The sequence below is a fragment of the Schizophyllum commune genome, assembly GCF_000143185.2.
Source record: "Schizophyllum commune H4-8 unplaced genomic scaffold SCHCOscaffold_4, whole genome shotgun sequence".
In the NCBI taxonomy this organism is placed as follows: Eukaryota; Fungi; Basidiomycota; class Agaricomycetes; order Agaricales; family Schizophyllaceae; genus Schizophyllum; species Schizophyllum commune.
Window position 1 is genome coordinate 1,091,160 of NW_026089541.1, and position 13,755 is coordinate 1,104,914.

General features: G+C 57.1%; 5 protein-coding genes across 5 annotated transcripts; 3 read left to right on the forward strand and 2 right to left on the reverse strand.

Annotated features, from left to right (window-relative positions):
- The first annotated feature begins 137 nt into the window (after positions 1–137).
- SCHCODRAFT_02618122 (DUF1295-domain-containing protein) lies at positions 138–2,126 on the forward strand. The gene is made up of 10 exons (XM_050344855.1): positions 138–569; positions 623–643; positions 694–783; positions 846–926; positions 986–997; positions 1,056–1,231; positions 1,285–1,332; positions 1,385–1,428; positions 1,497–1,616; positions 1,680–2,126. The coding sequence occupies exons 1-10, from the start codon at positions 440–442 to the stop codon at positions 1,984–1,986; spliced, it is 1,029 nt and encodes a 342-aa protein (XP_050201017.1). The 5' UTR covers positions 138–439; the 3' UTR covers positions 1,987–2,126.
- Positions 2,127–2,480: 354 nt separating this feature from the next.
- Positions 2,481–3,591, forward strand: SCHCODRAFT_02618128 (uncharacterized protein). Its single transcript, XM_050344856.1, has 2 exons — positions 2,481–3,294; positions 3,346–3,591. Exons 1-2 carry the CDS (start codon positions 2,711–2,713, stop codon positions 3,416–3,418), a joined length of 657 nt encoding a protein of 218 aa, XP_050201018.1. The 5' UTR covers positions 2,481–2,710; the 3' UTR covers positions 3,419–3,591.
- Positions 3,531–4,745, reverse strand: SCHCODRAFT_02219551 (uncharacterized protein). The gene has a single exon (XM_050342102.1). The coding sequence runs from the start codon at positions 4,467–4,469 to the stop codon at positions 3,642–3,644; it is 828 nt and encodes a 275-aa protein (XP_050201019.1). The 5' UTR covers positions 4,470–4,745; the 3' UTR covers positions 3,531–3,641.
- SCHCODRAFT_02494203 (pyruvate carboxylase) lies at positions 4,545–9,514 on the forward strand (the record flags this gene model as incomplete). The annotated part of the gene is made up of 24 exons (XM_003032563.2): positions 4,545–4,706; positions 4,757–4,855; positions 4,906–5,018; positions 5,070–5,194; positions 5,244–5,339; positions 5,395–5,832; positions 5,882–6,240; positions 6,291–6,359; positions 6,413–6,529; positions 6,577–6,939; positions 6,989–7,071; positions 7,122–7,212; positions 7,273–7,478; positions 7,698–7,834; positions 7,889–8,109; positions 8,162–8,201; positions 8,253–8,287; positions 8,342–8,359; positions 8,418–8,744; positions 8,797–8,843; positions 8,900–9,222; positions 9,284–9,300; positions 9,353–9,413; positions 9,468–9,514. The coding sequence occupies 24 exons, from the start codon at positions 4,545–4,547 to the stop codon at positions 9,512–9,514; spliced, it is 3,594 nt and encodes a 1,197-aa protein (XP_003032609.1).
- A 214-nt stretch (positions 9,515–9,728) lies between these two features.
- SCHCODRAFT_02571870 (2-nitropropane dioxygenase) lies at positions 9,729–11,588 on the reverse strand (the record flags this gene model as incomplete). The annotated part of the gene is made up of 9 exons (XM_050343847.1): positions 11,543–11,588; positions 11,349–11,422; positions 11,144–11,226; positions 11,038–11,085; positions 10,914–10,984; positions 10,525–10,846; positions 10,130–10,462; positions 9,902–10,047; positions 9,729–9,848 (listed from the first exon to the last, which is right to left on the reverse strand). Exons 3-9 carry the CDS (start codon positions 11,190–11,192, stop codon positions 9,729–9,731), a joined length of 1,089 nt encoding a protein of 362 aa, XP_050201020.1. The 5' UTR covers positions 11,193–11,226; positions 11,349–11,422; positions 11,543–11,588.
- Between the last annotated feature and the right edge of the window lie 2,167 nt (positions 11,589–13,755).

The window sequence follows — 13,755 nt, forward strand, 5'->3', positions numbered from 1 at the left end:
AGAATGGTGGTCGTCGTTGAGTGTCACGACGCGCGCGGCGCGAACTCCGCCGCTCATCGCATCGGTCAGGTGACTTGCCATAGGAGCGTACTTTGTGACTCAGTCACCTTTTGTGACAAAGGCTCCTTCTCTCGAATCGAAGTCGTAAGTTCGAACTCGCGGTGCTTGTCTTAGGCGACTGAAGCGCTAGCTATCTTCCGTTATGTTTCTATACTTCTATGCCCTACGTCTCTCGATGGTCAGCTCTCCCTGCTCCCTGACTTGCGCGTTGGCGAGTGCCTTCAACGATGACGCCGATCCGAGCCCCGATCCTCTCCCGCATGAGGTATAACTTGTCTAACTTGCTTTGGGGCTTCATAAGCGTCATCTACATCCTACCACTACGCTCCCCTTGCTTCCCGCCACGAACTATAACAGCAAGGAATAATATTCAGTCGCGATGGCGCCAGTCTACGCGCTTGACCACTATTATCTGGGTATAACCCTGCTTGTCACGATAGGGTATCAGATGCTCGGCTTCTTTATCGCCTGGACGCTACAGTTCGACAAGATCACCGACTTTACTGGAGGTGCGTGGTCTTCAGCTTTTGTCGCCCGAGATTGCTCATGGCGAGCAACGCAGGCAGTAATTTCTTCCTCCTCGGTACGGATGTGGTCGACGCGTCCGATTCTTGAGGACTTACACCATTGCAGCACTTCTGACGCTCCTCATTGGAAACACTTTCCATGCGCGCAACATCGTGGCGAGCGTACTCGTCATGATCTGGGCGACCCGCATCGCAGGTACGCCGTGCGAGGCCTTCACGCTCGTGGCAAACGCTTTTCTCACTTGTCTTACATCGTAGGCTTCCTCCTATTCCGCGTACTCAAGACGGGCAGCGATGCCCGCTTCGACGATATACGGTCGCACTTTCTCAAATTCTTGGGTGCGTGGATCGTCAATCTCACCCTCTGCCATGAGTATCAAGTCTGACCCCTTCTGCAGGTTTCTGGGTCGGTCAGTTCCCTCCTTCCGCTACACGGACTCGCGCTCATCCACTCGGCGACCTTCACAGGACAAATCGTCTGGGTTTGGACCGTGTCTCTCCCCGTCACAATTCTAAACTCGCCCGCTGTGTCGGACACGCGCTTCGGTGGGTCCGACCCGGCCTTCGGGACTGGACGCGATATCGCAGGCATTGTGCTTTGGGCTATCGGCTTGGTCATCGAGACCGTGGCGGATGGACAGAAGGTTTATTGCGACGGAATACGATGTTACAGGCGAGTGCTGACGGCGACATCTAGTTCTACTACAAGTCAAAGAAAGCCGTCCCGAAGGACAAGCCGATGAATGTGCGTTGACATAACCGATCAACTACCCAAACCGCGCACTGACCTCCAGCAGAAAGGCCTTTGGGCGTGGTCCAGGCATCCCCCTTACTTCGGCGAGTGAGTATCTATCGAGTATCCACCGCGCGTCAAACCGTAAAATCAAGCTTCCATTAACGCACTCCTAGAATGCTCTGCTGGTGGGGGATCTGGATCCTGTGTCTCTCGCCTACGACGAAGGGGACCCTGTCCTCGTCCGCTAGGGCGGCGCAATATGGCGCCGTCGTGTCTCCGTTATTCACTTTCATGTGCGTCCACCATCTCTCATTACCGACTTTCGCGATCAAACCACTGACTTAACATCGTCTCAGCCTCCTCATGTTCGCCTCTGGCGTGCCCACTGCCGAGAAGCCCACCGGGCGTAAGTTTTACCTCATGAGCCATGGGCCCCAGTCCGAGGAGGCCAATTCGGGTTTCCCGGACGCCTGGACGAACTACAAGGCGCACCTCGCCCGGACGTCCGTCCTGATCCCCCTACCGCCAGCGCTCTACCGCCCGCTGCCGTTGTGGGTGAAAAGGACGGTGCTGATGGACTTCCCGTGGTATCAGTTTGATGAGGCGAGGGATGGGCCGGGGGCGGTGGAGGAGGAGAGGAAGAAGACGATGGACAGGGAGTAAGGAAAAGGACATAATTCCAGTGGGTGCATGAATATGAGATTGTTTGATGTACGTCAAGTACGCATTCGGCTTCTCTTGTACAGATACAGAAGAAAAGTGGTTGCCTGAACCAGTCGCAGTTGCAGTGTAAGACGCTGCACGCCGGCATTGACACGTGACTGCGACAGAGATCAGAGAGCGAGGGTCAGATTCGAGATGCTCGATGATTCCAAAATGCAGTTTCTTGGTGTGTAAGACGAGGGCATGTCGTGTGTGCGGGCCTGTGGCGGAGGGAGGCGAGGTGTAGCCCACGCTTGCCGTTGTATCGGCAATCGCCGAGTTTCGCATGGTCACACGTAGTGTGAAGTTGAACTTCCTATCGACCACCACCGGCATCCTCGTGCGGCTGACTGGGCACCGTCTAGGTAAAGATTTCTAAATTCCTGAGGTATCTCTGCCTCATAATTTTCCTTCAGTGTAGACTGATCACTGGCAAGTACTCTGGGTGGGTCCATCTCCAACGCCTTTCAAGCCAGGACCAGACGTTTCGCCACCGAAAGCAAACGCACCTGCAGATGTCTCGAAAGGCTTCAAATCTATTATATAAGCCTTCCATGCCACCAAAGGCAGTCTGCCGATTTCGACGACGACTGCATGCCACTCCCGCACCTACGTCTGTTCGCGATTCTCCTTCTGCTACTTCTTGATCTACTTTCTCGACGCCTATACCCCGTCGCATCCCAACATGCCTCCTCGCGGTCATCCTAGAGGCAAACGCCGACATACGACCACTGCATCCCGTTCGGCGCCGCCACTCTTCGAGCCGGAGATGGCAGGATATGTGACGGCTACGGGGGCGATGAAGCGCATGCCGACATCCGGTCCTGGGCGTCCACCTAGCAACAAACGACAAGCTTTATCCTCAGCGCAGGAGGGGAGTATGCCTCGTGCAAAATGCATCATGGTAGAGACTCCAGGGGAGGGGATCACGACTGGAAGCGGTCCGTTTGCGCGACAGGCGCATCAGAGTCTGGCGAGCACCCAGGGACCGCCTCCTGTGGGTCAGTACACTCAGCCTCGCTCAGTGGACCAGAAGACACTTTCCGCCCTCGCTAAGCTGTTGCCGCACCCAAAATGGTTGCTGGCGGCAGAGGCGAAGCCGATATCACGCGACGTAGAGCGAATCGTTGAAAAGATACTCTCTTCGGGATCGTCTTCGAGTCAGCAGCCTCGGGGTGGATTGCCTTCGCAAGCGCTGATTGAACCCAAGCGCGAGGACTTCAAGCATTTGTTTCCGCTGGTGGCGAAGAATCCGGCGCTTGTAAAGTTGTGCGAATTCGTATTTTTGTTGCCCATCGATCGATTGACTGAGTTTTGCAGGCTGCAGAAAGTTATCGAGGAGGCGGACGCTCAGCTGGCTGCGCTCGCATGCCGAAAGAACGAACAGCCTTGACGAAGGCCTTTTTTAGTTTCAGGATTGTGTGGAATCTACGATCCCAATGCTTGTGGCAGTAAGATAGAGGGGGAGCACGAAGTAGAAGAAGCGTCAGGACAGTAGCGTTTAGGAACCAATGCAATTTGGGCTCAGCTTGCATATTACGACGCGACGATTGGACTGCTATAACGCGTGACGTCACAGTTCGATTTCGGCCGGAAGTTCGACTTGAGCAATTGCCTCAGTCCAGTCCATTGTCCGTAGAGGTATCCTGCGTCTGAACAGACCGCGATGAAGTTGCAGTAATGATTGGTGAGATGCGCTGTAAGGCATAGATCGAACGCAGTACCCGGGGGACGAGGGATAGGGACGAAGATAGCTTGCTCGCTTCTCTGTGCTGCTTGCGTTGTAGCCAGCTCGGATAAGGTCCTTGACTGAGTTGACAAGTAGGCCGACATCGCTGATGAACACGCTCATACGGAAAGCTAGGTCGACATGTACAGCCGTCGTCAGGCGTGAACCTACCGCCAAGGCCAGCGGAACGGACCTTTATCGCTAACGCCGCATACCCTACACACCCTCCAACAAAGCCGCAGATCACCCCGAGTCTTTCGCGGCGGACACGTAGGTGACTTGGCTTGAGCATCGAGTTCTGATGGGGCGGGAGTCGAAGGTGCCAAGCCAGCCGAGTGGCGCCAAGCAGGTCGATATCGACGCGGAATTGCGATTGTCGTGGAGACGGAGGGCTGCGTCGGTAGAGCAAAGAGCTTCTGCGCCTCCTGGTTGCGCGCGACCAGCTGCGGACGGAGGGCGCGATAGACGACTGAGCGCACGATGAGATGGTTGATCTGACGCGTACCGACGGGCGCCGCGATTGCGGGGGAATGAGAACTGGACGTACGCGTGATATAAGATCGCAGCCAAGAGGTGGCCTTACGCCCGCTGCGCCCCCCTTGCCTTTCGCCGCCTTATTTCCCTCAGAAAGCTCGCAGAGTGCGCGGCTGCGTCGTACAGCACCCATCGCCCACCCCCGACGGCCAAGAACGTCGAGCCGAACCGTGACAGCCATCGCGCCGCCCGCGTCATCCTAGACAATTGACCCGCCCCATCCGTCTTCGGATCGCTCTTGCTTCCAACCACCACCATGTCCACCCCGCCCGCGACTCTTCACCCGCCGCGGCTCGGCCCCCTCTTCGCGGGGACGCCCAGCGCCCCCGGCACGCCCGTGCACTCCATCCAGACGATGCGGAGGAAGGCGGCAGGCCACAGCGGCCCATTGACGAAGATCCTCGTCGCGAATCGCGGGGTGCGTCCCGATGGGCACCATCGCGAGCGATAACTGACGCATATACGCAGGAAATTGCTATCCGTGTCTTCCGTACGGCTCACGAGCTCGCGATGCACACTGTCGCGATTTACTCGTACGAAGATCGGCTGTCTGCCCACAGGCAAAAGGTGCGATCCATTCCTGCTGCGCATATGCCCGGCTGACGCGCTATGTACAGTCCGATGAGGCGTACCAGGTCGGAAAGGGCCTTACCCCGGTCGGCGCGTACCTCGCGCAGGACGATATCATCCGCATCGCCCTTGAGCATGGTGTTGATATGATTCATCCCGGGTACGCGATCGGTCAAGCGCGGAGGGCGCGTCACTGATGTTGATGATCTAGCTATGGCTTCCTCTCCGAGAATGCCGAATTCGCGCGTAAAGTTGAGCAAGCTGGTATTGCTTTCGTCGGTCCCTCCCCGGAGGTCATCGATGGTCTCGGTGACAAGACGAAGGCGCGCACTCTCGGTAGGCAAACGACGTCACCACGAGTTGCACATGTTAACGCGTTCTGCAGCTATGAGGTGCGGCGTCCCCGTCGTCCCGGGTACCCCTGGTCCCGTTGACAGCTACACGGACGGCGACGCGTTCATCAAGGAGTACGGCTTCCCAGGTGCGATGTCCGCTCCTATATGTTTGCGGGCTTGTTCAACTAACATAGACCCCAGTCATCATCAAGGCGGCTATGGGCGGAGGCGGCCGCGGTATGCGTGTCGTCCGCGAGCAGTCTGACTTCAAGGATGCCTTCATGCGTGCTGTTTCTGAGGCAAAGTCTGCCTTCGGTGATGGCACCGTCTTCATCGAGCGTTTCCTTGAGCGCCCTCGCCACATTGAGGTGCAGCTCCTCGCCGATGCCCAGGGCAACACGATCCACCTGTTCGAGCGTGACTGCTCTGTCCAGCGTCGTCACCAGAAGGTCGTCGAGGTTGCGCCTGCGACTCACCTTCCAGATGAGGTCCGCCAGGCCATCCTCTCGGATGCTATCAAGCTCGCGAAGAGTGTCGGCTACAGGAACGCGGGTACTGCTGAGTTCCTCGTCGACCAGATGGGCCGCCACTACTTCATCGAGATCAACCCGCGTATTCAGGTCGAGCACACCATCACTGGTAAGTTGAGCAGCCCTGGTACCGCACCTTTGAGCTTACGTTCTCTCAGAGGAGATCACTGGCATCGACATCGTCGCTGCACAAATCCAGATCGCCGCTGGCGCGACCCTTCCTCAGCTCGGTCTGACCCAGGACGCTATTACCAAGCGCGGCTTCGCCATCCAGTGCCGTATCACCACCGAGGATGCGTCGCAGAACTTCCAGCCGGACACGGGCAAGATTGAGGTTTACCGCAGCGCGGGTGGTAACGGTGTCCGCCTCGACGCGAGCTCTGGCTTTGCTGGCGCGCAGATCACGCCGCATTACGACAGTCTGCTCGTCAAGTGCACGGTCAGCGGCACGACGTACGAGGTTGCACGCAGGAAGATGTTGCGTGCGCTCGTCGAGTTCCGTATCCGTGGTGTCAAAGTAAGTATTGGTCATTTCACTTTGTAGGACAAGTTCTGATCATAAGCAAGACCAATATCCCCTTCTTGTTCCGTCTGTTGACGCACGATGTCTTCATTGGTGGCAAGACCTGGACTACCGTGCGTATAGTAACTCTTCTTGGGATTTGCCTGTGCTCACGGTGGAGTGATAGTTCATCGACGACACGCCCGACCTCTTCAAGCTCGTTCAGAGCCAGAACCGTGCGCAGAAGCTACTTGCCTACCTCGGCGACCTCGCCGTCAACGGCAGCTCTATCAAGGGCCAAGTCGTAAGTGTGTTATGCTAGCAATCATACCATATACTCATTTCTTTCAGGGTGAGCCCGGCCTCAAGGATGACATTGTCATCCCGACCCTCAACAACCGCGACGACCCGTCCGCTGCGCCCCTCGACACCTCCCAGCCCTGCACAACTGGCTGGCGCAACATCATCATTGAGAAGGGCCCCGAGGCGTTCGCCAAGGCCGTCCGTGAGTACCCGGGCTGCCTGATCATGGACACGACCTGGCGCGATGCGCACCAGAGCCTGCTCGCCACGCGCTTGCGGACAATCGATATGGTTAACATCGCGAAGGAGACGAGCTGGGCGCTGCAGAATGCGTACAGTCTCGAGTGCTGGGGTGGCGCGACCTTCGACGTGGCGATGCGGTTCTTGTACGAAGACCCTTGGGAGCGGTTGGTGAGTAACTTAGCTTGGGACGAGGAGAAACTATTGACACAATGAATAGCGCACGCTGAGGAAGCTCGTCCCCAACATTCCCTTCCAGGCGCTCGTCCGTGGCGCCAACGGTGTCGGATACACGAGCTACCCGTATGTGCATGTGATGTAAGACTGAGGTCAATACTGACAGTTATCGCCAGGGACAACGCCATCTACGACTTCTCGAAGAAGGCCGTGCAGAATGGACTCGATATCTTCCGTGTCTTCGACTCCTTGAACTACTTTGAGAACGTGCGTTTATCTGCATATCGTTCGCCGCCGGACAGGTTGTTCAATTGACTCCTCTTGCAGATGCAACTGGGTATCGATGCGGCCAAGAAGGCTGGTGGTGTCTGCGAGGCCGTCGTGTGCTACTCCGGCGACGTCGCGTCGCCGAAGGAGACGAAGTACACGCTGCAGTACTATCTCGACTTCGTGGAGAAGCTCGTGCAGGAGGGCATTCATGTCCTCGGTATCAAGGACATGGCGGGCCTGCTGAAGCCTGAGGCGGCGAAGTTGTACGTGAACTTGTCGCATTGCATTTTTGGCCACCTCCCCCAAACCTCGGCGTTTCCCGCTCCACCTCCTGCGCCGTGCCTCGCCCATTATCATCCCCTCAACCCACCGTCGTTGCGTCATCTCCCCGCGCGACGAGTGCCTCTTGTGCGCATTGAATGTGTTCCCCGCGCCTTATCGCTGCTCGTGCATACTGTACCTTGAAACTTACCGATTCGCAGGCTCATTGGTACCCTCCGCGAGAAGTACCCCGACCTCCCCATCCATGTCCACTCTCACGACACTGCCGGCATCGCTGCTGCCAGCATGCTTGCCTGCGCCGCCGCCGGCGCGGATGTTGTTGACGTCGCTATCGATAGTGAGTGGTACTCCATCTCCTCGCGCAAAGATTTGGACTGATGCGGTGGGATAGGCATGTCTGGGCTGACCTCGCAGCCGGCGATGGGTGCGGTTTGCATGGCGCTCGAGCAGACCAAACTTGGGACGGGCATTCGCTATGACGACATCCAGGCGCTGAACCTCTACTGGTCGCAAGTTCGCATGCTTTACAGCTGCTTCGAGGCAAACGTGCGCGCGTCGGACTCTAGTGTGTTTGACCATGAGATGCCTGGTGGCCAGTACACGAACTTGATGGTGGGTGGCTTCCTCAATCTTCTGGCATGGAAGACTGACGGGAGTCGTGCAGTTCCAAGCTGCGCAGCTTGGCCTGGGGACGCAATGGTCGAGTGCGTATCAAGGTTGGCTTCGAAGTGTGGGATGCTGATGGGGTATGGCAGTCATCAAGCAGAAGTACATTGAGGCCAATGAGCTGGTACGTGTGGGATAAGCTCGGATTAGACTTGGGACTGACCGTATCTATCGATAGTGCGGCAACATCATCAAGGTATTGCGGATGCCACGCCATACGATCTTCCGTACTGACCACCTATCTCGCACGTTAGGTCACGCCGTCGTCGAAGGTCGTCGGCGACTTCGCGCAGTGGATGACGTCGAACAACTTTTCCAAGCAGGACGTCCTGAACCGCGCTGAGGAGCTGGACTTCCCGTCCTCTGTCGTCGAGTTCTTCCAGGGCTACCTTGGCCAGCCGGTCGGCGGGTTCCCGGAGCCGCTGAGGACCAAGATCATTCGCAACAAGCCGCGGATTGACGGGCGTCCGGGAGCGACCATGAACCCGCTCGACTTCAAGAAGATCAAGGCAGATTTGAGGGCCAAGTTCGGCAAGCACATCACCGATGTGGATGTCACGTCGTACGTGATGTACCCGAAGGTTCGCTATCGCCGGATTCATGCTTGGACTTCGGCTGACTCCTTACGCTCAGGTCTTCGAAGAGTACCAGCAATTCTTGGAGAAGTATGGCGACCTGAGGTGCGTCTTGCGCGAGTGTTGCTCAGCGTTATCGCGTACTGATATCCTCGGATCAGCGTCATCCCCACGCGCTACTTCCTCAGCCGTCCGGACGTTGGGGAGGAGATGCACATCTCTATTGAGAAGGGCAAGACGCTGATTGTCCGCCTCATGGCTGTCGGTCCCGTCGTGGAAGGCCAGGCGCAGCGTGACGTATGGTTCGAGGTGAACGGCGAGGTTCGCGCGGTCGCTGTCGAGGACAAGAACTCCGCCGTGGAGACTGTCTCGCGCGAAAAGGCGACGAACGAGCCGGGCTCGGTTGGCGCGCCTATGTCGGGTGTCGTGATAGAGGTGCGGGTCAAGGAGGGCCAGGAGATTAAGAAGGGTGACCCCGTCTGCGGTGCGTATCTCATCCCGCTCGAAGATTTGTACATTGCTGAATGTTCATCTTCTGTATACAGTCCTCAGCGCCATGAAGGTGAGGAACCCGTCTGCCCGTATCTTTGCAATCGTTCTGACCGTCTTGATAGATGGAGTCCGCCGTTACGGCACCTGTATCTGGGCATATCAAGCGTGTTGTGGTGCACGAAGGTACGCTTCTTTCAATTGTGCGAGTTGTGGCGTGGGTGCTGACGGAGGCTATAGGCGACTCCATCAACCAGGGCGACTTGACCGTGGAGATTGTGCACTGATTGTTGCTGGTGTCGGAAATGAAGAAGTTGGCTTGACGCCGCGCGTCGCCTGTACAATGTATATCTGTCCCATCGCAAGTGAATACCGCTGTCTCACAGTACATAGAGTGTGTACTATAGCAATGACTTTCTTACTGCTTCGCTTCGCGGGATGACGGTTTCGTGAAGATGCGGTCTGACTTTGAGTTTGGCTAAGATTTCTTGAGAAAGTATGCTACAGTTTGGACCCTTCGTGAAGCGCTGCTTGGTTGGATGCTGCGGGCTCGGGCTTAAGGACGTCTGCCACCGCCGCTAAATGGCGAACACAATCCGTATGGAGCTCCTTGACGATGTCCTAAAAGGAGCAATGCAGCAAGTATTACGATCAATGATCAGAGGTAAGCTCACCTTCGCCGGTTTGACAGTATCCATGAGGCCAACGCCTGTACCGGCCCATACAATGGTACGGCTCGTGTCGTTCTTCTTGAGAGCTTCTTGGTACTTCCGTCGCAGCTCGTCGTGGTCTCCGCCGCTTTCAAAGTCAGCGACAGTATCTAGAAGCAATATGTCCATTCAATGCCAAGCGTTCATCATAAAGTCGAAGTCCGCGCGGCCTAAGAGCACTACGGCACTTACCGTTCCGGAGCCCGCGACCGTCGACGCCGGCAGGCCAGCCCAGAGTGCTGCGCGCGTGATCGAAAGCCATGGTACGCACGGTGGCGGAGGATGAGGCGGCGAGGAGGGCGGCGCGCTGCGCATCGTTGTACTTGCTCTCTGGCGCGAGGAGGAAGCGGGTGCCGTAGACGGCGCCGGCGGCGCCCATAGCGAGCATGCCGGCGAGCTGGCTGCCATTCGCGAGGCCTCCGGCGACGAGGACCGGGACTTCAGCTGGCAGAGCCGCTCGCATCGCAGGAAGCAGGGCCGTCAGAGGAGGCGCGTCCGCGAAGCCATGTCCGCCCGATTCGCAACCTGAGGATGGGAATACATTAGAAGGTCTGATTGAGTAGCGTACAATGAATGAAAAAAATGACCTTGCGCGACAATCACGTCAAAATCCCATTGTTCGACGGCCTTACGCGCGTCCGAAGGGGATGCGGTCTGGAAGAAGAGCAGCGTGCGCGGACCGGGCGTCTCGTGCTCGCGGACGAAGCGCGCCCACTTGGCGATGCTCGAGTTGTCACCGAAGGAGAGCCAGATGGCAGCGACGTTGTGTTCGAGCGCCACCCGTAGGGTATCGGCCCCCCACGTCCCGGAGTCCAGCTGCCACCCAAGGAATCCGACTCCAACCGGGAGGCGCGCGCCCTGCGCTTTTGCTGATAGGCGCGCCGCGGCAATCTTCAGCTCGTCCCTGAGCTGCTCGGGTGAGTCGTAGCCTAGAGGAGCAGCGTCTCAGCGCAATTGGAAGTAAGGAGATAATTACATTGTCGCGCGACGTTCCTGCGCCGATGAGCCCAAAGCCGCCACCGAGGGTGCACTCCGCGGCAAGCGCGCCTGCGGCTCGTCAGAAAAGAGAATTCGAAGCGGGAAGTCGAGAGAAAGCCTACCGCCACTTGCGCCCGCCATGGGCGCGACGAGCACGGGTGTTCGGATATCTGCGAGGATGCTGGTCAGTCGCGTCGGCGTCGACGAGCGGGGTGTGTTTCGCGTGACTTAGTAGCTGAGTAAGGCGCGTGCGCAGGACCGGCGTGAGAGCAGACATCGCGTCGAAGGACTATAATTGCACAGTTCGAGCGCTGGAAGGCATAATTAGAGTTGCTGAAGTGGGATTTTCGGCGCGGGAGATGGCCATGAAACGTGCTCGGGGCGGTATGCAGGATCTTGAGGGGGAATCGAACCCCGTGAGATTCGGACATACCGATTTCGTGGGTCTTTGGGGTCGGAAAGTGCCGTGCGTCAGAAGGGCTCAAAGTCTGGGAGAACACAGAGTAGCTAGCAGCACAGAGTGAATAAGCCAAGGATTTCCACGAACAACGAGGCAGCAAAATCAAACTAGAACCAGGATTTCATTGTAGTTGCTGTCAGCTCGCAGGAAAATCCCCCTACACTTACAAGCTGGATGAGTCCTATCAGAGTGCAGAAAGCGGCTCAGTCGTGGTGGTGGTAGAGGACAAGGACGAGTACGTAGCTCTGTAGCCCCGGCCAACTCGCGGGACCCCGCGTCTCGGCAGATTCCGGGCGAGTCACAGGTCACGCTTGCCAAACGGCGCGTGCCTCTCCTGATTCCAACCTTCACCGTCCCCCGAGGCGAACTTCAACATGCAATGCTGATCTCGCGCCACCAGACACCTGTTCCTCGACTCCATCACGAATATATCCTTGATTTGCTCTAGTTTGCATCAGCCGCGTGCGCCATGCGCCATGCGCCACCACAACCCAACCAAACCTGCCATTTTCGGGATTACCGAAACCAGACGCTCCGGCCGCATAGTGCGCTGTGATGCCTTCGGTCAGAAGGTCAGCAGAAAAGAGCCGTTTATTTCACCCTGACCCAGAAGATCGTGCGCTGAGCGCGCTTGGAAGATCGCATGAGCATCAAATCCCAGCGAATCCTGCGTGGGACGGACTGCTTCCTGCGTGAGACTGCTTACCATCAACTCCGTGTTTGTGTGCCGAAGACTTTGCTCTCGCGACGTCGGAGTTCGCTATGAACCTCGGTCACTCCGAGTCGAAGGACGGTGAGGGAGCTTATCTTTACCATCGATTCAAAGGTCAGGGCTGATACGGAGACATGGAGGGCTTCAATAGGACCTATCAAGAGGTCTGACAGCTCAAAATCGTGGCTGTACGAGCGAGCATTCATCATGTTCGTGGCGATACGAGAGTTCATCATACTCGTGGCAGGCGCTAGGCTGGTATCATAGGAACAACCGAGGCTAGAGACTGTGTTCTTTTCCCATGGGTCACAGCCTTCTTTCATGGCGGAAGTGCTGTCGATTTGCTGATGGCACATACCGGGGCCTGGTTGCGCGAAGTGATAATTTCTACGACGAATTATGAAGGTGGGAAGATATTGTTGTCCTCAATGCGCTGTGGCTGACGCGAAAATTAGATATCAGACCTCAGGACGGACCTATTGTCCCATGACTGCCCTTCCCCGCACCTCGAAGTCGTCTTCATCTCAGGCAGACATTGCGCCAATCCAGGGTCATTGACATCTTGCGGGGTGTCTGAACTCGTGTGAGAATGTCCAAACCCGTGCGTCGAAAATCCTTCTTCTGCCATAGCACAGGCACGAACACTGAATATAGGCAGATCTTCTCTTTGCGGAGATGGCGGCGCTCAGCCTCGAGGCCGTCGTGAGTAGAGTATTCAGCTGAAGGCGCAACGGCGCTTCGTCGGAGTCGTACGGCGTCGTACAAGGCCCCTCTGCTAAGAGAGTTTGCATTGGGCTTTCAAGGTTTGCGCTCGTCAACTTCTGGTTTATACAATGCTGAATTGCTTCTCAGAGATCCGTTCCGCTTACTCCAGAGCAGCGTCGAGATTCAGAGCGAGGTCTTCAGCCTCGCTGCTTGCTCGTACTGCCCGAACCCCCCGGTCGGTCAGCGTTTCCTCATAAGACGCTTACGACTACCTTCTACTCATCCGCGGTATTTTGGCCATACGCGACTGATGCGCTTGCGCAGTACCGAGGCTAACCAGAGGCTGTAGCTCTGTAACGGATTATTCAGAGTGTCCGACGTCGGTACCGCTGCGGCTCTTTGTCAAAGAGTAATCACTTTCTCGTCCACTACCCCGGTCGACGACTGGATTGCGGGGCGTCAATACAACTTCTCCGCCTCTGATGACTGAAGGCACATTCCGAGCTCGGGGACATATCACGCCAAAGGTGCGGGGTGTCATTGGTTATGTTGTCTGTCATCGAATATATTGCTGAGTGAAAAGCTCTCAAGCCCGGCGCAGGTAGCCCTGCACGATCAGGACAAGACCTCCAACCGTCAGATCGTGGCGTCAAATGCATCATCGGGCGCAGGTCTATCTGTTATCACTGCGCCCTCCGGTGCCAGTCGGGGTATAATTCAGCGGAGGGCTTCCGGGTTCAAAACGTTCTGATGCGCCCGGCCAGCGTCCTTTGAGCGTCCGGCGCAGGCACACCAAAACACATCCAAGCCCGATTCAAGCGTGGGATATTGGGATATCGGGTGCTGATCGGGGGGCGGTCCGTAAGTTCAACTCCGCGACGTTGGTGGTGGGCGCGCCCGCGTGCGGATGCCCCTCATGCCGCGGCTGGCCCTCACGCCGCGGTCCCATGCGCGGTCGGCCCA